Below are 21900 nucleotides of genomic sequence, written 5' to 3'. Positions count from 1 at the left end.
GCATGATTTAGGATTTAGGGTTTAGCATGATTTAGGGTTTAGGATTTAAAATTTAAAATTTAGGGTTTAGGATTTAGCATGTTTTAGGGTTTAGAGTTTGGAGTTTAGGGTTTAGGGTTTAGCATGTTTTAGGGTTTAGAGTTTGGAGTTTAGGGTTTAGGGTTTAGGCTTTAGCATGATTTAGGGTTTAGGGTTTAGTATAGTTTAGGGTTTAGGGTTTAGAAAAATAAGATTTTAAGTGTTAGATCTAATGTTTTTATTAAATCAAGTGCTAGGTGCAATTTTTTTTCTTTTGTAAGTATTGTCCGCAAATAAAAACGAACATAAGTATTTTTGAGATTATTTTAATAAAATCAAGTATTTTTCAACTTTTCCCTTCCTTTTTGAAAGATTAATAAGCCCATTCTTACGAATTCAAGGGCCATGCTTCTAAACTTAATTAGACAAACAGCTGCAGAAACTTCATCTTCCTCTTATATAGCATTCTGTTCACGTATCTTGGTTTCTAACCTAAGTTTTCTTCACTTTAAAACACAACCCTAGCTGTCTTACACGCTCTACGTTTCTGAGATCAAAGTCTTCATCATCAACTCCCCTTCTCCATTCGTTTCAAGTAAGCAATCTTGTTGCTTCTCATACCTTCACTTTCGTTATACGATACCGTCAAATACGGTTCTTGATTTCTAGCTTATTGTTTTAGATATATTTCGATTGTTCTTCGTCGATCCACACCAACTCAGCGAGCTCTATCATCGCTACGTTTCGAAATTGATTAAGGTACGTATAAGTTGCTCGTTCCGTCGCCGTTTCGATTTCGCAATGTTCATGATATAATTCTGCCGAATGCCTTCATGAGCCGAGGTTGCATACCACATGTTTATAGTCTCTAGTCGAAATCGTTTAGGTTATAATTGTTGTACCGTTCGTTTCGATTTCGTATCGCCGTTGTTCATGGTTCTCTGCTGCCATGGACGAAACGTTTTTCCTCGTTATTGTCACTGTCATTTGGTTTATAATCTTGATTAGTATTGTGTTGGTCACTATGGTCGTTGTTTAATAGAGAATCATCTATATTATTAGCATGATTTGTTAAAAATCATAGAGCTTGATTTTTTGAAGTTTGATATTGTGTTACAGCAAAGAATTGGCTTGTTTGTTTAATTTGAAGATGATGGTTATATGGCCATTGAAGTCACCAATTAGTTTGTTTAAATCCATTAGATCACTTAAGTTAGATTCATTAATGTTATTATTTAGATTCTAACTTTTGAATTTGGATTTGATTTATAAATTAGTAAAGCGTAAACGATAAATATTTTATAAATTAATATATTTACTCGGGTAATTATATTTAAACTTAATCGAAATGTCAATTTGGCTAATTTGCAATTTAGCCCCTAAAGTTTCTAAAAGCGTATTCAAGTTAAGTTTTACCTATAGGATAACTTTTTGGATTTTGTTTATCCTATAAATTAGTATATCGGAAAACGAGCAATTAAATTAATTTCGAATATCGAATTGTCATGAATTTGGCTAAATTACAATTTAACCCCTGAACGTTTTTATAACTTAATTAAGTAAGTTTTTGGGTTAGAAACTTTATGCTTTGGTTTAATTATAACAAAAGTAATTAATTTGTTTTCGGGTATCAAATTGGCTAAAATACAGTTTAGTCTCTAAACTTTTATAAACTTAAAATGGTTAAGTTTTGGGTTGTCACTTAGGTTACTTAAATTGCAAAACATTGAATTTTATTTTTAAATGGATAATTATTTTATTAAGTCATTTTAATTTATAAACTCGGGTTTATAAATTTAATAAAATTTTGCTTTGGGTTAGGCTGTGGTCGCCCGACAAGTGGGAAGAAGCTTGGTAGTTTTAAATAACTCGGCTGACTCACTGATATGAATTTTAACTTGGGTTAAATTAAGTTGTTTAGTAAATTACTCGAATTGTAATTTAATATATATAACTATTATGATTTATACTTTATAACTTGGGTTATATTTGGAATGCATTTAATATAAGTGTTTATTAAATGTGGCTTGGTTTTGCGTTGTGCTGGTCCTATATGGTGTCTAGTACTCTTTAAAGTTAGGGTCTGATTTTAATTATGATTTTAATATTTTATTTAGACCCGTCGACTGTTCGTACTTCAGAGGCGAACCAGAGTTAGATTGCTTGTCAAGTTTCACGTGGAATAGCAAGCAGTGAGTTTATATCTCTATTTACCTTTTTATTAAGAAAATGTTATATTTTGTATATTTATATGTATAAACAGCTTTCGAACTGTTTTTCGGCATTGTGGATTTGATTTGGAACGTGCTACTCGATGGGCATCATCGGGACTGCGTGCGCACCGGTAATGATTATGGTAATGAGGTAGGTTTGAGATACGTCTCACCTTAGTGAGGGCACCGGTGGAAGATACGTCTCCTGGGCTCACTATTTATTAAGTGATAGTCGGGGATCGGTTATTGAGATACGTCTCACCGACACGACAATGGATTTAGAATTGTGGTTTAGGGTTTCATTGATAATCCATAATGAAAATGTTTATTTAAACGTTTTTAAAGGTTTTCAACTTAATAAATGTAAATGGTTATATAAACTTTACTCAGTAAATCTGACCCCGTTGTTTTCCCAAATTTTCCAGGTTTATGATTTGAGCATTTGTCGATCCCCGTTTCTTCATTCTCGGAGATTTTTATTTTATTTTCAGAATAAAAGAGTCGAACTATTTTAAACTCTTAGACCGCAGTAGTAGTCTCATATTATTCTTGTCTTAGTCTTACGTTTATAGTTTTGACTATTGTTTGTTGGATTGGTCCAACTATTACTTTATCGCTTTTGGCATGATTACAGTGTTTATGGTATTTATATTATATTGTCATACTGTTGGAGATTATTCTGAGATAAGCGTACTTTAAATATATATATTGCTTTATGTACTGCTAGACTAGGCTGAAGTCTCGGTTGCCCCCGAGCATGTGGTTTTATGCAGGTACATTGTTTTAAATGTTATAAATTGGTTATCCGCAAGGCTAGCTACGGGTTTTGGTACAACCATACCCATACCCTAGCGCCGGTCGCGATTCATGAAAATGGGTCGTGACAGTTGTATATCAGTTGGTTCGATTTACAATCAATCAATTAAAATTTGTTCAATTTTTAAATCAAATCGAACTAAATTATATATTTAAATTGCATTAAATTGAACTGAGAAGTTCTATTTGTTAAAAAATTAAAAAGAAATTGTATTTTCATTTTTTTTGTTTTAATTTAATTTAAATATTAAAAATTATTTTCTACTAAGTTTCCTTTTATATTTATTAACATATTTATAAATTGTACGCTTTATAATTTATGTATCAACTATCATTAAGAAATAAAAACATAAAAAGTAAATAACTTTTTTATTCATTTTTTTGGTTATTTTGATTCTTAAAAATCGAACCAAAAACTAAATTTCTACACAATTAAGAACCAAACTAATCTAACTTTACGTGTATCATTTCTCTTTCTAAAAATTTTTCTCTCTCTCTTCTGTCTAAACAACTTCTTCTTTACTTTATCTCTTAAAGGGTGAAAAAAGGTAATTATCCGATCTCAATCGGAATTCACTTCCTCTCTACCATAAATATTTAATTTTTATAGCCTTAATTTTTATTTTGATAAAATTATCCGTTTGATAGTTTATTCGATATGAATCCTAGTTTTTTTTTCTTGAATGGAAGTTTATAATTTTATGTTTTTTGAGGTTTGTTTTCTTAGATCTTTCAACAATATCTAGATCGTTCAAGCTTCATAGTCAATTTTTTTATAGATTTAAGATTTTTAGGAAGGTTGTCGTTCTAACTTCTTGAGGATCAGAAATACTAGATTTCAACGGATCGAGTGGATTGCCGATCAAATTGGAAAGACAAATCGAAATATCCGCTTCAACGGAACTTTGCTCTCAAGTTCTCGTTCGGTCCTCTTATATGGAATCGATGTCTAGATTTGTCTTATTTTATTTTATTTTTTATTTGTATCTTGAATTTTTTGTTAGTATTTTAAATCAAATATTAAAAGATCATATACTACTCTTGTTAGATTGTAAGTTACTCTTTATTAATGGAATAAATTTATGGAAATTTTTTTTAGATAAATTTGGTCCACCATATCATCCGTGAACTAAATTTATTACATAATAACACGTCATTAAAATGATGATGATTATATAAATTTATTTATTACTTATTTACACATTTGAATAATAATATTATAAGATTACTACATATGACTGAGAAAGAAAGAAAACAACTATACATCACAGCACTGTACCATAACCCAACAAATTTCAAATATAACTTTCAAAGTTAGTTGAGCATCTCCTTTTCCCTCTTTTATCTCCAACCGACAGCCACCGTACTCAACACACTTCCACCGCCGCCTCCGCCGATCCACCACCACCAAAACCACCGAATTTAAATGAAAAGAAACCACACATCATCATATTACACCTCAGTAGATCGAAAGAAATGGCTAACGCCAGTACTAATTATCGCCGTACTCTCACTAATCATACTCGTCCTCACTATAAACCATTCTAGGTCAAACAGAAATTCCTCTCTTAAACTTGAATCAGAGAGTACTAATTTCAACGACCAAAAATTAGGGTTTCCGCTACCGAAATTCGCCTACTTAATTTCGGGTACCAAAGGGGATGTTCCTAGAGTGAAGAGACTGATTCAAGCTGTTTATCATCCGAGGAATTATTATGTGGTGCATCTGGATTTAGAAGCGTCTGATGATGAAAGGCTTGAGATTGCAAAGTATGTGAAATTTGAGAGTGTGATTAGAGAATTTGGGAATGTATTTGTTATTGGTGAAGCTGATTTGATTACTTTGAAAGGTCCTACTGCGATCGCTAGTACGCTTCATGCCATTGCGATTTTGTTGAAGAAAGCTTATGACTGGGATTGGTTTCTTAATTTGAGTGCTTCTGATTATCCTCTCATGCCTCAAGATGGTAATTTTTAATTTTTCTACTCTGTTAAACATTAATTTAGCTGCGTTGAATCGTATGTTAAAGTTCATCTTTTTTGGAGTTTGGGTTAAATTGAAACTCCGAAATTTTGACTGCACGGGTTTGATCTAGTGGTTTCTGGGCGTTATCGTCGCGGGTTTAAACCCTGGCTATGCCCTTTTAAATAAATGGAGTGGTTAAGATTGGACTGGTGGTTATTATAGCGCGGAATTGCTAGGTATGTGGGCTTGTTGGCGGTCCACATCCCTGGTTTGACGGTGATCGGCTTTGGCTCGGGGGAGTGAGTCCTCGTCACCAATAATGGAACTCCAAAACTTTTATTGACGAGCAACAAAATACACCACTTTGTTTTTAGAGTTTATTGCTCGTGATTAGCAATGTAGGATGTTAATTACATTGTAGAAAATGAATGAGCTTGGGATTACGTTTTATACGGTTTAATGCTGGATAGTCTTTGGAAAAGAACAGAATGAATGCATAATGTAAGATTCGAGGTGTTTGGGATATATCTTCGGTGGACGACAGAGCATTAATTTTTTTTGGCCTGGAAAGCGTTAGGATGAATTACTGAAATTGGAAAGTGGCAATGAGGCCTCCATATATGTAGGGCCAATCATTTGCCTAGGAGAAAATAAAAGAACAGTACAAGAACTGTTGTTTCGAGTTGCCAGATGCCAGTTAGATGTATTTCATCTTTGATTTCACTGAAGAGTGTAACTTGAGATTCTGATCATACTGCTAAAGGCATATATGATTAAAGCTCTCAAGCTGATTAAGCATGTTAAATGTTCTCCTGTTTACTTTTCTTAATGTTGAGTAGAGAAATGATATATTTATGAGTTCGTTGTTATCATAAAAAATTGTTATGCATTTTGAATTTCAAACATGATGCTAGGTTAATCATTTATAGCTGGCATATCTTATAAAAATTAACCTTCAACTTGCCGAATCTCTACGGATACCCTAATACAGGATCTTGTTCCTAGTATCCATATGAGTCGGCAGATTTTTACCCTTTGGAAATAATCATTTTGTTTTCCTGACCATCTTTCCTTCGTTTTGTTTTAGATATCTTGCACATTTTTTCATACTTGCCAAAGGATATGAACTTTCTTGAACACACAAGTAGTATTGGTTGGAAAGAGTGAGTGTACTAATGATTTTATATTTGAGCATAATTTGGTGATTGTGGCATGTCTACTGATTTTGTGATTGCAACCTTGCAGGCATCAAAGAGCAAGACCTATAATTATTGATCCAGGTTTGTATCATTCAAAAAAATCCGGTGTGTTTCTGGCCAAAGAAAAAAGGGCTTTGCCTGCGTCTTTCAAATTATTTATGGGTATTGCTTTGACTCCAACTTTATATCACAAAAAGTGTCTTATTTTCAGTGCACCAAGTTTTTTACAACAGTTGATTGGTCGTCAGTCGATTATGATAAATTACCATCTCATAGCTTCCTCTGCATAACAGCTTATCTCTTATTGTTCTTCTAGACAAAATCATGATTTTTTTTCTTCTAGCATGTAGTATTCAATTCAGATCCATGGAATCATGTGATATCTTGGTCTTTGGATACTCGAGTAGTCCAAATAAGTATTAGCTGGTTTTGAACGCTAATCAGAAGTGCAACAGCTACCCTTTCTTTGGTTGTTATTTCCTCTTTTCGGTTGGCTATTAGGGAACTGATACCATGTTGGCTTTGTTTATGGGTTTGTGAGTGTCTAAATAAACATTTAGAATTTGCAAAATTTGGTTATTTGGTATTCCGTTTCATAAAATAGCCTAAGTTATTGTTCCCCTTAAGTGTAGCATTGAGCATCTTAGCAGATGATAGTAGCTAGCAATGAATCTTGAGTGATTGATGAGCAGTTGATTAGAATAGTTGTTTACAGCAGCTAGCAGTTATAAATGTAGTAAGCTGAGAGAGTTATATAAAACGAAACATTGCGACATAATGGGATAATCAATTGAATAATATAAGCTTATTTCTTTCTATTTCTCTTATATTTTTTTTCATATATCTGTATTTCTTCCTCGTTTTGCCATTCTCTTTCTCTTTCTCTCATTCCAAACATCATATTTGTGATCTAAACTCAGGTCATGACAATTCGTTATCAAAGCAGTAACAACACTATGTTGTGCCTTACTAGGAAAAGCTCACCTAAAGTGGGACACTAGAAATAGTACTCATTATTAGAATTTTTTTAACTACTTTATAAAATAAATACATTAAAAACTACAGTGACAATGGAACATATTTCAAACATTCACCTTAACAACTTTGTTTAAAAATGAGGAATGTTAGTGGCACGACCAAGTGAGAACGCAGCCTTTTGGACTCCCTATGTCTTAAATTGATAGGCGCTATTTCAAGATATTTTTCCCCAAATTATAGGCACTCAATTATTACTTTAATGAATAATTGTCATATATTACCCTCATTAATTAGAGTGGAATGGATTAAAAAGAAAATAAAAGAGATAAAGAGACAGAAATTACTACTACATTAAATAATGGTTGGTGTGATATCTTTTTTATACAATAACTTATTTTATCTAGAAAAAATAAATTTTTTAATACTCGGTTATGGGGAGCAATGAATGAGATTGTTTAAAGAATGCATTCCTAGGTGTTATCAGTGTTGTTAATAGCGCTCAGGCGAGGCGCCAAACACTGATGGCATCACTAGACCTTCCAGTCGAGGCGCCTTCAGTAAGGCAAGCGCTTTATTCGCTTTAGTGCTCGCCTTGGCTCGCCTTGAAATATGAAAAAAGCACGCTCTTTTGATTTTTTTTTTTTTTTTTTTTACGTTTTTTAGGTGACTTTTAGTCTAATCTAGACATTCCTATTAATTAATGCCTTAAATGGATTTGATTTAGGAAGTTTAAAAGTCTTCTCAAGTTTCTATTTAAGTGTTTAGGATTAAGTAAAACACACTTCAAATTAAAATATACGTTAAGTAAAAAAGAAAAGAGCAGAGCCTTTTGTTCTTTCTTGTCACGCTATGGATAGCCAACCTCAACCATGCACTGATGGTTCAAAACTCATAGGCGCCTTACTTCGATAAGGGGAGCGCTTTTTTAGCGCCTTTCGCTTCAGGTGATATATGGCTATCTCGCCTTGAGGGCGCCTTGTGCCTTAAACAACACTGGGTGTTATAACAAATACTTCTTTCTTAGGTGAGTTATGAGAACATGGATTTTTGAATTTTTCGTCAAAATCTGAAACATGATGTGTCATCTGAATACAACTTCGTTATGTCGATTGAATTGATGACTTCATTCAAGTCTAGAGCTATCTGTCTCTTTTATCTTATTGGGAAAAATCCCAGAACATGATTTTCTTTTTCTTTCTTTTAAGATTTTAAATTTCTGCATTTTATAGTAGATAAAGAAGCATGACACCAGGTGCATTCTATAAGTTGTCAAATGCAAGGCCGGAATAAACCATAATATTAAGTATTCTTTTCTATCATTGTGGTTGTAGAGCTTACAGTCTCTTTAAAAGCACGGAACCACTGCTTGCAACGTGGTTATTCTAGTTTGTCTATAAGAATTACACCAAAGATGTTGAACCTTTTGCTGTAGAAAGTCAGTTGCCTACAAATGTTTCCTTGCATTGATTTCTTTTTTTAGTTTTGAAAGTTTTGGTTCGGGGAAAGCCATCTTTTTTCTGAACAATGCCTTTGTCATTTGATTTAATAGCGTTGTGCTAGATAACAACAGATTTGATAGATACCGATAACTCTCGGATAGAGAACCGGTTACCATGGTTAAAGTGAACCCTTTCGTTCCAAATTAAAGAACTAAAAGATATTGTATAAAATTATGATTCCTCTATTTAGCAGGATTCTGCAAATGCTACTTGAAGAGTGATATGATAGAGTAGTTTCTACAGATTAATGAACAACAAAACTTTCCTGTTATACTGTTGTGCATATTTGGCTTTGGTACATTTTCCATAAATCCGTTGGTGCATGTATCAATTGTATTTTGACCATTTTATCTTATACTGCAACACTCTTCTTTCAGGATCTGAATGGGTGGTTCTGACAAGATCGTTTCTTGAGTTCTGCGTGTGGGGATGGGATAATCTCCCGCGCACTCTTCTTATGTACTATACAAACTTCCATTCATCTCCCGAAGGTTACTTCCACACTGTTGTCTGTAACCACAAAGATTATCAGAACACTACAGTTAACCATGACCTGCATTACATAAAGTGGGATAATCCTCCAAAGCAACACCCTATATCTCTAGCTTTAGAGCATTACGAAGACATGGTTGAAAGTGGTGCTCCTTTTGCTCGGGAATTTTCCGAGAATGACCCGGTTCTCAACAAAATCGATGAAAAGCTTTTGAGGCGAACAAATGGGAGGTTTACTCCGGGAGGTTGGTGTGTTGGCAGTACTATTTTAGGCAAAGATCCGTGTGTTGCCTATGGGAGTCCAGATGCAATTAAGCCAACTGTAAGTTCAAAGAGACTAGAAAAACTAATTTTACAACTTCTTAATTCTGAAAATTTTAGGTCTAAACAGTGTATATAGTTCTCTAAATTGGCATTCGTTACTTCTGTTTTTTCGTGCCATTTATTCTACTAATGGCAGTTCTCTGAAGTGCAAATGAATGTGAACTCATATTTACAATACTTCTGCTATCCTGGTAATGTGAGATGTACTCTTGTGAGTATATAGGTCCATATGAATTCGGTCTAGCTGAAATAATTTTGGTAAAAGAAAACTCGACTTTTCACTTGAATCCCGTCTGCTTCATGATTCTCAGTAACATGTTACTGTGGTCTAGTGATGCCTTCTATTGATTTTGAAAATCATGTACATTTCTTTTCTTCTTGGCTGGATGCAAAAGGGAAGCACTTTTACGAGCAGCTTTCATCGAATACTGGTAATTTTGTGAATTGCTGTTTTACTTATTTATTAATGACAATGTCACATGGAAGGTAGCATGGGAAAATAATATCGATATACCTGTAAATTGTTATTACCAGAATTTCGTTTCATTCTCTAGCATAAGCTCTTAATTTCATGACATACCCTCCACCATTATCTTTGTTTAAAGATGATTACATTTACTCGCATCTCCATGGTGATTCGAAGTCAAGACATGTTTAACGATGGTAATGGAGTGGCGATTTTTCTTTCTTATGGAAATTCACCCCAAAAGAAGGAAATTTATAGTAATTAGTTCATGGGTACGAAGATGGGAGAATTTGTTTATCTACTGGGTTAGAGAGAGAATGGCGAGTATAGTCCTCTTCCCATGAAGATTTCCATCTTTGACCATCCGATTTATATACATATATCATGAATGATGCAAGTCGGAAGGAGAAATAAGTTTCGAACAATTTACGATGTTTTGAATATTAATATTATTTTATAATATATACTTGGGAATATTTTTAGAATGTTGGATAGTTTTTTTATATAATTTGTACTTTCTAAAATTTTAAGATTTATCATTTTATTGATATTGGATAGTTTAAATCTTTCTTGGATATTTCGTATAAATTAAACATTTATTTTTATATTTTTATTATTTTACATGTTTTAAAGTTTAATAGAGGTTAAAGTGTGAAAATGAATTCATCTTCATTAATGATGAGATTTTCCATAGAAGCCAGGATGGAGATCTCTCCTTCTCTGTCCCATTGTCGTCACCTCGACACATTGGTTCTAGGTGCAATGCTCTATCAAGGGGTGTGCAATTGGTTACATCGAACCGAACCGAACTATTTTTTTTGGTTTTTAACAACCGAATTGAACCAAATTTTTGAAGAAATATAATCTTTTAAACCGAAACGAACTTGTGGGATAGGTCAGTTTTTATCGGTTCAATTCGGTTTACATGGAAAACTGATTGAAATTTTTTTTATACTCCAAGCCGAATCGACCAATCAAAATTATTTTACAATTTCAAACTTAATCGAACTGAATTCATCGATTCAGTTCGGTTTTACGGTTTTGGTCGGTTTTTGCGTACTCCCACTTTTAGCACTGAGTTAATTCATATACTGGCCGATAATTGTATGTAAATTGTTATTACTCTTTAATTTTCCGAACAGGTAAAGAGTGATAAGGGACTGAAGCGGATGGTGATTTCCAGAGAAATTCGTTCTGGTGACGAGCTATTAATCAGTTTGTTTGAATTCAACCTGAGGGATTAAAATGTAACTAGCCGTAAATAGCCTATAAAAATCCAAAAAAAAATATGGTCTAAGTCTAATAAATTGGACTAATTGCAATATCTTAGAAGTTTATGGGTCAATTTGCAAGTATGACGGGCTAAATTGACAATACACAAACTCTTAGAATCTCAGAAGTCATTTTTAACACTTTTAGACATCAAAATAAACTTTTAGACACTATTTGCTTAACATGCAAGTTATAAACTTATTGATAATAGTCAAACCTAAAATTTTATCACTTCACACTCTTTCAAAAACCTTACCTAACTTAGACTCTAGGAACCCTAACCTAAATTCACCATTCTAAATAGACCCCTTAATTAACTGATCAAGGGTGGCACCAGCACATATAGAAAAATATAATCAGAACCTAAAAATCCCCAACCACAGAGCATACACTTCAAAATCGATTCCAATCCAAAAAAACAAGTTTCTACACTTTAATTACTCAAGAACGCCATGTTGTGCACTAATCTGAAGCTGGATTCCACATCTAGTTCACCAGAAAACGAGCCAAGGACTTAGAACGGTAATTCTGAGGACCCATATCAACCTTTTATCACTTTTTAAATCATACTGTTGAATTATGTGTATTATGATTCATGCTTAGATTAATTTGATTGTTTTTGTCATAAAATTGCCATGATTATTGCTAATATCAATGCTCTCGCCATGATTACCATGAAAACTAATTAGAAAAATGTTATTAGGCTACTTTAACAGGATTTATAACTTATATTCGGTTTCTTTTCAATTCTGATGCTTAGAACGCATGTAAGGATATGTTTATGTTTTTCTTACCATGAACAGGTTATGCTTAGATTGCTACAATTTCGCACCAAAAGCATCCTTTTTAGCTGAATTAGTATGTTTCATCAATTTTATATCAAATCCAGTACATACAAATGTGTTTCTTGTTTGTTTTGAGTGTTTTTTCATGAAAACTCAAACTGAATGACGAACTTCCGCCCTCCCTGACATTGGCGCCGCCGCCGCCAGAACACACTGCCCCCGTTGCCACTATAGAGTGGCGCCACCTCCACTCCTAGTGGCGCCGTGATGCCCTCTTGATCCTCATCCAGAACTGATTCCCAGATCCTACAAACTTTGATTCAAACTCGTTTTCGTGTTTTTGGGTTTATTTGAACTCGAAATTGGGCCCCGTTTGAGCCCACGTTTATGTATTTAGTTGTATAATCATAATATATTTTGTAATGGGCCTGTCCCAATTTATTCTAGGCCTCGAAGCCCACAATTTTAATTTGCCCAGCCAACTGGGCCCTGAAGCCCATATCCGACAAACCAGCAACTTCCTAATGCGATTTTGAGTTCATCTAAACTTGTAATCGACCCCGGTTCAAACCAGTGGATCCGTATCGATGAAATAAAGAACTCCCATTTTCTGTCCGAGTCCTGATTCCAACCACTTCGACAACCAAAGCGCATAAAGTGCCAGACACTCCGGTGTACACGGTTTCAAAGTATTTCTAACCTTATATGTATATCACCTTCTTTATGTGTATATTTATACTGTTTAATTGCTTTCCAAAAGACGACTCAATCCAATATTAGCAAGCTAATGAACCTAATCACGTTAACTTACTAAATCCAGCAAATCACCTAAAACTCATAAGACTGCCATGAAAATATAATTAGTGGTTGTATAGGCATTCAATATGATTTAATAAAATCAATCTCACTTAGACATCCAATTTAGTCTTTGTGCATGCAAAATGGTAAAGACTCACCATTGTCTGTTATATGATAGAAACTCCCAAGATTAGATGATTGTTTAGGAGTACATGCTACATGTCTCACAAGCCAGTCTAGATCGAGTCATACGCGAGTCTTACTTGTTTACCATTTTCAAACGTGTTTACATTTCCAGTACTATATCTTATGGCCTGTTATTGATTGTTGAGATGAGATAACCAGATATGTCATGCAAATATATGAGGTATTTGATAAGCCAAGTACAAAAGTTTTGGCAATGTCCATGAACCCGGTCTTTTGGTCCGATGTAAGGTGGTCTCACCCATAAGCATGAGAAATCTACCCAGTCGGTATAAAAGGCATTTCCTGGATGAGTTAGGTGACGATTCCATTTTTTAAAACCTTTCCAAATCAAAAGTCAACCATAAGCCTGGGCGAACGGCCCCCGAACCCTGCTCCGCTCACAGTGGCGACTCCACTAGAGACGACTAAACTATCTTTGAAACATCAAATTCAAAACGTTTTTCAGAATCACTTTCAAAAGATAGTTGCCTTGAACACGACCACACGATTTGCCTCTTATCGAACGCTCTTATTTGTCTGACATATATGCACTTGTTGCATTGCATTAGATTCTTATCTTCTCACACATTCTTTAGGAGTCCCTATATCGTCCGACTAGTCTTAGCAAGACGTCGGAAACCCCTATTATACTAGTACAACTAGCCAGACAAGTTTCTGAGCAGCTAAGAAACTCCAACATGTCAGAATCAGCTGAAGTAGCACCAGCCGCGACACAAGCTAATCTGGATCAGTTAAGGAAGGAGATCACGGACTCTGTCATGAAGCAGGCCAATGACCTAAAAAAGTGGTTCACAGAACCCGTGAAGTCTCGAGACGGGATAGGAATCGGCCAAGAAGACGAACCATCTTTTGCCGCTAGAAGGTCAAATATTGATGCTAACAGTGACCTCATTGAAGAGATGAGAAAGAAGGACGACGTCGAAAACAAGCATAGAGAAGAGTATGATAGACTCAGAGGCAAAGCAGCTAAAACGGCTACCACCGATCAGAATTGGTTCACTAACGTCTTGTATGAAGAGCAACACAAAACGGAAACGGAGAGTGAAAAGCTCAAAAATCTTGACTCAACCCAATCCGACTCCTATCATGATTTGGCAAGAAAGGTTGAACAACTCCGAAGCCAATATGTTAAGGAAACATATCAATCAGTTCATCATTTTGGATGAATACTCTTTGGGAGAGGATGAGAAGCTACCAACAAAGTTTAAAATGCCTGGTCTCAGTCGTTTCAATGGGAGAAGCGATCCTCGCACCTATCTGAACCAGTTCATTTCTATGATAACTGCAACTCTGACAATGAAACAGATTATGAGGGCCTTTGCGAGATCACTGGAAGGGAATACAACTCGTTGGTACTACGACATGCCTACGAAGACAAGAGGGGAATAAGGCGAATTGTCCACCATCTTTATGAATCAATACAGATGTGGCTCCAAGTTGGAAGTAACCTTGAGAGACTTAGAAAGGATAAAATGCTATAAAAATAAGACAAAAATAAAATGATAAATCAAGTCAAAGTATCTTAATTCTAGTGTTAGAAAAAGAATTTATGCTTTCCCCGACAAAGGCGCCAAAACAATGTTGGTCGCGCATTATATAGATTCGCTCAATAGTAATAGGACTATGAAGTCTGGATTGTCGATCCCAGAAGAAAAGCAATTTCTAATCACTAAATTCAAGCAACTTTGATTTGTCTAGGAATAAAGGGGTTTGGTATAATAAAAAGTATAAAATGTAGCAATTAAATATGAGTAATGAACTATAATTAAACTATAAATTAAACTAAACATGAAGATTAAACAATGGGGTAACGAAATTGGGCAATGACAATTCACATATACTAATCCAAACCTTGATTTATGAATGCTGAAGTCGTAAGTGTGTTCCAGGCTATCTTTAGGCTATCATAAGTGTGTTACTTAATGGAGAGTGGTTTCACTTTCCATTTTCCATCCATGTAAGGGTCTAAAAATGCAATTTTTGAAAGTAAAAAGACTCGGCCGTGACGAATTTTGGAGTAGGGGCTTCTCGAGTCAAAATGATAAAATAGAGGGGGCTTAGAATCGGTTTTGCCATTTTAAAGTTATCTACTTTCCATTTATCTTACATACTCATATAATCAGCAACTATACTATTCTTAGGCTTAATAAAAGCACCCGAACATAACCCTATTTTTGTTTACATTTAAAAAAAATTCATCACATAACTCCAATATATATAACTTTTACCATCTAACTAAACACTAACTGCTTTAAGCGAATCATCTCTAATTTCAATCATATCAATACATTGACTCATGAACTTTTAAGGTTTTAAAATTAGCTTGATTTTTCATATTTATATTTATAATTTTTTAAAATTCTAAAAGTTATTTATAACAATTACGATTCAATTACTTAAATATATTGCTATGCGCTGATTTAGTTTTAGTTATTTTTAAAAAATGGATCAATAGATTTCCATTTAGACATATTTTTTTTTTGAAAATCATTATTTAACAATCAGTTTTTTATCGCTTTTTGACTCTCTGAAAAACTAGTGTCTACAGCAACCATTTTTGCATCCTTATGAAGAAATGAGAGGGACCAATATAATCCACCATGTTTGAGAGGTAGCACCACGCGCTCAAAGAAAACTGTAGAAGAATGAGCAAGATTGACAGTACTATACAAATATTCCCATGCAAAATGGAAAAAGAAGAGCATAGGGAACAGAAGGGGCTTCCTTTCTTTTAATTACTATTTCTTTATCTTAACCTATGAATTTGATGTTTTTAATTATCATTTTAATCATTAATTTACAACTTAATCTCAAACCCACTATGCTATTATAAGCTACTCACCCACTAAGCAATTCATTTATTCATATAATGCACAGACAAATAGACATCAACTTTTTCCATGCAATAGAGAGAGAATGCCACTAAGAGAATCATAAAGAAGCTTATGGGTTAAGAAACATCAGCTTCTCTAAACCCTAAAAAAAGTATTAGTTTTTATATATAAAACAAAAGCTATAGCAGTCAAGTTTAGTAAGACCAAATACTAACTTAGATATCTAGAGCTATGTGGTAAGGGTTTTTAACTATGCACTTTTAGTAAACCGGTTCACCAACGTTTCATTTGTAACATTTTAATAATTCATCTAATATTTTTTAATAACGAAAAATTATCCGCTCATTTCATATTTAATTAGTACGTATGACTTGTCGTTTGGCTATCAAGTGTTTGTCGTTTGATATTAATGTGTAAGATGACATAAAAAGCTGGATAGAAAGAAAGCAAGACGTCAATCAACAAAGAAGATCCATATAAAATGAGCGGGTAATTTCCCGTTTCTAAAAAATACTAGTTGAATTGTCAAAATGTTATAAGCGCTAAGCAGCAAACTGCTAGGTCGTGGGTTCGATTCCTCCCACAAGCGCTCCCCCCTCTCCAAATTATCAAAAACAAATTGTCAAAATATTACAAATAAAATGTTAGTAATTGTTTAGTTCAAAATGTATGGTTCGGTAACCGTGGAATAATATAACCTAACCTTACGTGGCAATAAGTAATATTTTATATTTATATTTATATTGAATGGAGCTATATAAAGTATATATAAATATGTATAAAGTCCCACCTTCTTCCTTTATTCTTCTCCTCATTCCACATTCACTCCTTTCTTGTTTTGCTTTCTTTCTCTGCAAAAACACTCTCTCGTTGATGTGATTCTCCACTTATATTGTCTTACCCAACCAAAAAAAACAAACCCTAATCAAACTTTATAAAAAGAGAAAGATCAAGAACCATGGTTTTTTCTTCTCTTCCAGCTTATCTTGATCCAGCCAACTGGCAACAAGTAAGGCTTAATTTTCTTAGTTTTTTTTCTTATTAAGTGTTTTTTTTGTGTGTAAAAAGCAAAAACAATTCAAAAGATAAATATTCTTGCTTACTTTTATTTTCTTATATCTTCTTTATTTTGAATATACCAGATATTTGATTTCTGCTTTTATATTTTGTTTTTTTTCTCCATTTTTACAGCAAATAAATCATCATCATCATCATCTTCATCATCCGCATCCTCATCCTCATCAGCAACACGGAGCAAGTACCGGTGTAAACACTCACCTTCTTCCTCCTCCTCCGCCTCCTCCTCCACCTCCACCGCCTCCTCCACCACCAGCTCCTCATGGAAGTGGCGGTGCTGGTTCAATCCGGCCAGGTTCAATGGCGGATCGAGCTCGTATGGCTAACATACCTATGCCAGAGTTGGCACTAAGATGTCCAAGATGTGATTCGACAAACACTAAGTTTTGTTACTTCAATAACTACAGTCTTTCACAGCCTAGGCACTTCTGCAAAACCTGTAGGCGCTACTGGACAAGAGGCGGCGCCCTAAGGAATGTCCCAGTTGGCGGCGGTTGCAGGAGGAACAAGAGAACCAAAGGCGGCGGAAGTAGCTCAAAGTCTCCCGTAAGTAGTGATCGGCCAACAGGTTCTGGTTCTTCAAGCACTGTCTCTTGTAATAGTGGAGGCAGTGATATACTAGGCCTTGGACCACAGATTCCACCTCTGAGATTCATGGCTCCTCTTCATCATCATCTTAATGAGTTTGCTGATATTGGGTTAAATTACGGTGCCCTTTCAGCACCCGTTGGAGGTACAGCTGATCACTTGAATTTTCAGATAGGGAGTGCTTTAGCTAGTGCTGGTCTTGGTGGAAGCAGCGGCGGTGGAGGTAGCAGTAGCGGTGGTGGTATTGTTGGCGGTGGTTCTCTTTTGTCAATGGGTGGTTTAGAGCAGTGGAGGCTGCAACAAGGACAGCAATTTCCATTCTTGGGTGGGTTAGATTCTTCTTCTTCTGGTGGCGGCGGTGGTGGTGGTGGAGGCGGTGGTGGTGGAATATACCACCCCTTTGAGGGTGGAAATGAACCATCTGGCTACGGTGGTCAAGTTAGGTCAAAGTTTTCTTCTTCCTTGGCTTCTCAATTCGCCTCAGTGAAAATGGAAGACAATCAAGGGCTTAATTTGTCAAGGCAATTCTTGGGTTCAGTGAATAACCAAGGAAATGATCAGTATTGGAGTGGCAATGCATGGACTGATCTTTCTAATTTTAGCTCTTCTTCCACTACCAATCAATTATAGACTTTGCTTGTCTGAAGATTAACCAGAAAACCCTAGAATGCCATGCTTCTATAGTTTTTTTTTTTCATTTCTTTGTTACTTCTTATTAGAATGTAGTTTTAGGTTGCAATGTTTTAATTAGAATGTGAGTGTGTAAGGTGGAAGTATGGCGATCAACTCTATCATACACAAATGCTATTGAAATGCTTTATAGTAATATGTTTTTTGAGTTGCATATGAACTTGTCGATTATATCTAATTAACTTCTTGATTAATATATCGGTATCTCTTTTTATTCTTAGCAATGAATTCTACGAAAAACGAAAACATTAAGAAACATTTGTTTTCCGTTTTTTTAAATATTTTGAAAACCGGAAACACTAGAAATCGTTCACGAAAGATTTCCGATAATGGATTTTTGCTAATTGTTGCCACGTGGCAATCAGTTTTTACTTATATTTGCCTGAAAATTTATCATGTATCATGTATGTATAATTATATTTGAGCGTGAATTTTTTTAAGGTCAAATTATGCGTATTTCAGGAGTATAAAACAACTTCCACGTATGCATTTTTTGTCGGAAATTTTTAATTGAAATGATATTAAAATTTAATAATTCAAATAAAACAAATTAAAATTTTCCAAAATAAAATGACGTGAGAGTTTGGACATCGATCATCAGAATCAATTGCCCATAGTTTTTTATAATAAAAAAAATTATAAAATTGCCCATAAAAAGATTTAATCAATTATCAACCAATTTTATTATTCACATTCCCTGTTTTCATATTCGTTTTCGTGCTACTTAGATGAATTCTTTTAGGTGCATAACTAAAATCAAGGTTCATAAAAGTGATCAAAGAAATTCTCTTTTTTGGTATTTACAAAATTCTTTCAGGTGCATAACTAAAATCAAGGTTCATAAAAGTGATCAAAGAAATTCTCTCTTTTGGTATTTACAAAGTAATTTATAGTAATGATATCATTTATCTAAAAAACAATTATAGTAATTATGAACTTTAATTAACTGTAATTGTTCTTACTAGTTTTTATTTTAAACCATGTATGCTGATGCTTTAACCGATCTGAATTAAGAAAGCTGACTTAATTTGAGTATTCTAGTCAAGATGCAAAGTGTGATTTCGTCCTTTTTTGAAATTGGGATCACCTTTAATATAGAGGAATATTATGTAACGTGAGTCCATGGGTCACTAATTAACTGTAAAATTTGAATTTAAATCTCTCTTAGTTTTGTTTGATTTACGAAATTAACTGGAAGAAGAAACTCAGTACCATTTCTAATTTGATATTAATAAAAATTACTCCCTCCGTTTCAAATTAATAGGTAGTTTATGACAAACACAAATATTAAAAAATTTAATAAATCAATATAAAATGAGTATTTTTATAAAAACATACCACACTTGCCCTTATCTAATACCTTTATCTAATGCATTATTTTTATAAAACATCTGCCTTTAAAAACATACCACACTTGCCTTTATTTAATGCAAAATGAGTTAATACTTTAATTTTAATTTATCAAACTCCAACTAAATGACAATTGATTGGTCTTCGGTTGTACTTAAGTAAGATTATTAGAGATATGAACATTAAAGATGTAAATAAATTTCAACGCAAATAAGTTTATAAAAAAATCAAGTAATTTATAAATAAAATTTAATTATTATTTTTAGCTTTATTATTTATCACATGAAATTATACTTTCATATGTATGCATATTCTCAACATGTGTAGTTGCTTCTTTCTTCTAGAAATATAGGAGATCCACCTAGAGTTTAGTAACTTCCATCTCTCAAACCGAAAAAGAAACCCAATTATTTTACTATGCATATTTTTAGTATTGAGAATATCACCCAATGTAATTGATAAAAAATAATCCCATGTAGTTGTATGAGAATTCTAAACAATTAATATAATAAATGGAACAGAAAAAAAGTATTATTGAATAGAGAAAATGATTTTGTAATAATAAGCCAAGGTACTTTATTTTGTTGGGGTTAAGGAATAAGAGAATAAAACATGATGTAGTGAGGAAAAACAAAACCATTAATAGAATATGAGGTCATGAATCACATTGATATTATAGAAATACTAATAAACTATATATATACTATATAGTACTACTAAAGACATTAGTCTCAAAAGACTCCATATTTTGCCCTAAATTCCATACCCAAACAAACCAAGCCTATCATTGTCATGAGTTTGTGATCTTCTTTAAGAGATGGCACAATGAGCTAGAAATTACACTGAAGAGTTATAATTAATAATAAGCCCATAAAGACTGCTAAAGGGACATATTTACACTTTTGACTCATTTAATGGACATTTTTACATCAATCACATGACATTATAGCTACAATGTTTCGTTAGGTTTAATTTACTACAAAACCTACATTGTTCAAATCTGAAATTGTAAAGCATATTTGAACATATATTAAACCATAGTCCACAACAGAATCTTGAAGATAAACGGTCATATTGAATTGGGAATAATCAAGAGTTACCCATTTCAACTAACTCGCTAACTATTTAGAATTGACTCGAACTATATCTAATATTAATTGAATCAAGTTCTAGTTTGACATACTCGAGTCAATTGCTGAATCTAGATTAAATTAATCAAATTTCATTTTTCAGATTTTAGATTCGAATTGAACTCAAAAACAATAGTGTAGTATTTTAAAAATTGAACCGGTAGTTAAGCCGATGTGACCATTAGTCCACGGGTGCGGTTCAAATAGTTCAACCAAATGTTGAATAAAAACTAAATATATTGGTTCTATATATATATTATAGTCGACATTTCTAAAATTAAAAAATATATAAAATTTTAACCAGCAAAGGAATTGAAAATATAATAAATCAATCACATATTAACTCGTTTTTCATTCCAACTAGTAAAAAAGGATCATATAACTTTTACGATTAATTAACCGGTTTAAAGATTTTTAATTTTTTTGGGAATTTGATTCAAAAACAAAAAAATTAACCGAATTTTTGAATTTTACTGAGTTGATGAGATGGACCCCGGTATTTGATCAAAGAGGTTGAACCAGCAATAGATCACTCCAATATTGGAAATATTATTGGCAAAGAGAGAAAATAAAATATAAATGTGAAAATTATTTTCTTTCTTTTTGTTTTGAAGAGTGTAGAAAATGAGTAGAAAGATAATTATAAAAAAATAATTAATCATAAAAGATTATTAGTATTGTTAATTGGTAGTATTAAACAGTTATCAGCAAGATTAGAAGTACTAAAATTTATAAATTTGGGTCAGTGGTGGTTAGTATAGTACACTACTCACTGCTACTGTGACTGAAAAAGAGAAAAAATGGAATTTGGAATGTCTGACTCTGACCATATTTCTTTGATGAAAATATTTGACGACTGTAATAGCAAGTGTGAGTAAGAGCGCGTGGTCCTTTCACGACTAACAAGGGGACAAAACCACTGTTTTGTCAGTTGGACCCCTTACTGACATGGCTCATTCTTCTAGTGATTCGATCTTGAACTTCACGCGCTTCTATGCAGCGTGCATGGAAGTTTGATCCTCTGTCTGCTTCTTCCTTGGCTTTTGCTGCTCTTACTCTATGACTGTGCCTAGACTAACGGAAATTACTTCATTTGGATTGGACTCAGTTTGTTCTGTTTATGAAAATCCAGTGACTTCAGCCTTTTTTTTTTTTGCCTAATCACTCAAAAAACCCTCACCTTTAATTTTTTTTTCAA

At 33.6% G+C, this 21900-nt stretch overlaps 2 protein-coding genes and 1 long non-coding RNA gene across 3 annotated transcripts; all 3 read left to right on the top strand.

Annotated features, from left to right (window-relative positions):
* The first annotated feature begins 693 nt into the window (after positions 1–693).
* On the top strand, positions 694–2703 carry LOC126666012 (uncharacterized). The gene is made up of 3 exons (XR_007637746.2): positions 694–777; positions 2136–2210; positions 2657–2703. It is a non-coding gene; the product is annotated as an uncharacterized LOC126666012 (long non-coding RNA).
* Positions 2704–4312: 1609 nt separating this feature from the next.
* Positions 4313–9792, top strand: LOC126665150 (beta-glucuronosyltransferase GlcAT14C). Its single transcript, XM_050357865.2, has 4 exons — positions 4313–5014; positions 6101–6176; positions 6259–6374; positions 9067–9792. Exons 1-4 carry the CDS (start codon positions 4474–4476, stop codon positions 9579–9581), a joined length of 1248 nt encoding a protein of 415 aa, XP_050213822.1. The 5' UTR covers positions 4313–4473; the 3' UTR covers positions 9582–9792.
* Positions 9793–16675: 6883 nt separating this feature from the next.
* On the top strand, positions 16676–18376 carry LOC126676377 (dof zinc finger protein DOF2.4-like). The gene is made up of 2 exons (XM_050370570.1): positions 16676–16876; positions 17059–18376. Exons 1-2 carry the CDS (start codon positions 16826–16828, stop codon positions 18160–18162), a joined length of 1155 nt encoding a protein of 384 aa, XP_050226527.1. The 5' UTR covers positions 16676–16825; the 3' UTR covers positions 18163–18376.
* The last annotated feature ends 3524 nt before the right edge of the window (positions 18377–21900 follow it).

This window comes from Mercurialis annua, linkage group LG1-X (genome assembly GCF_937616625.2).
Source record: "Mercurialis annua linkage group LG1-X, ddMerAnnu1.2, whole genome shotgun sequence".
Lineage (NCBI taxonomy): Eukaryota > Viridiplantae > Streptophyta > Magnoliopsida > Malpighiales > Euphorbiaceae > Mercurialis > Mercurialis annua.
This window is presented reverse-complemented; position numbering and strand designations above follow the sequence as displayed.

What these genes read in the sequence shown, in the direction of transcription:
- LOC126676377 (XM_050370570.1), top strand. Translation starts at nt 16,826, where the DNA reads ATGGTTTTTTCTTCTCTTCCAGCTTATCTTGATCCAGCCAACTGGCAA. An exon ending in ATCCAGCCAACTGGCAACAA is followed by an intron (nt 16,877 to 17,058) that starts GTAAGGCTTAAT and finishes CCATTTTTACAG; the next exon opens with CAAATAAATCATCATCATCA.
- LOC126665150 (XM_050357865.2), top strand. Translation starts at nt 4,474, where the DNA reads ATGAAAAGAAACCACACATCATCATATTACACCTCAGTAGATCGAAAG. An exon ending in TCCTCTCATGCCTCAAGATG is followed by an intron (nt 5,015 to 6,100) that starts GTAATTTTTAAT and finishes GTTTTGTTTTAG; the next exon opens with ATATCTTGCACATTTTTTCA. An exon ending in GTCTTTCAAATTATTTATGG is followed by an intron (nt 6,375 to 9,066) that starts GTATTGCTTTGA and finishes CTCTTCTTTCAG; the next exon opens with GATCTGAATGGGTGGTTCTG.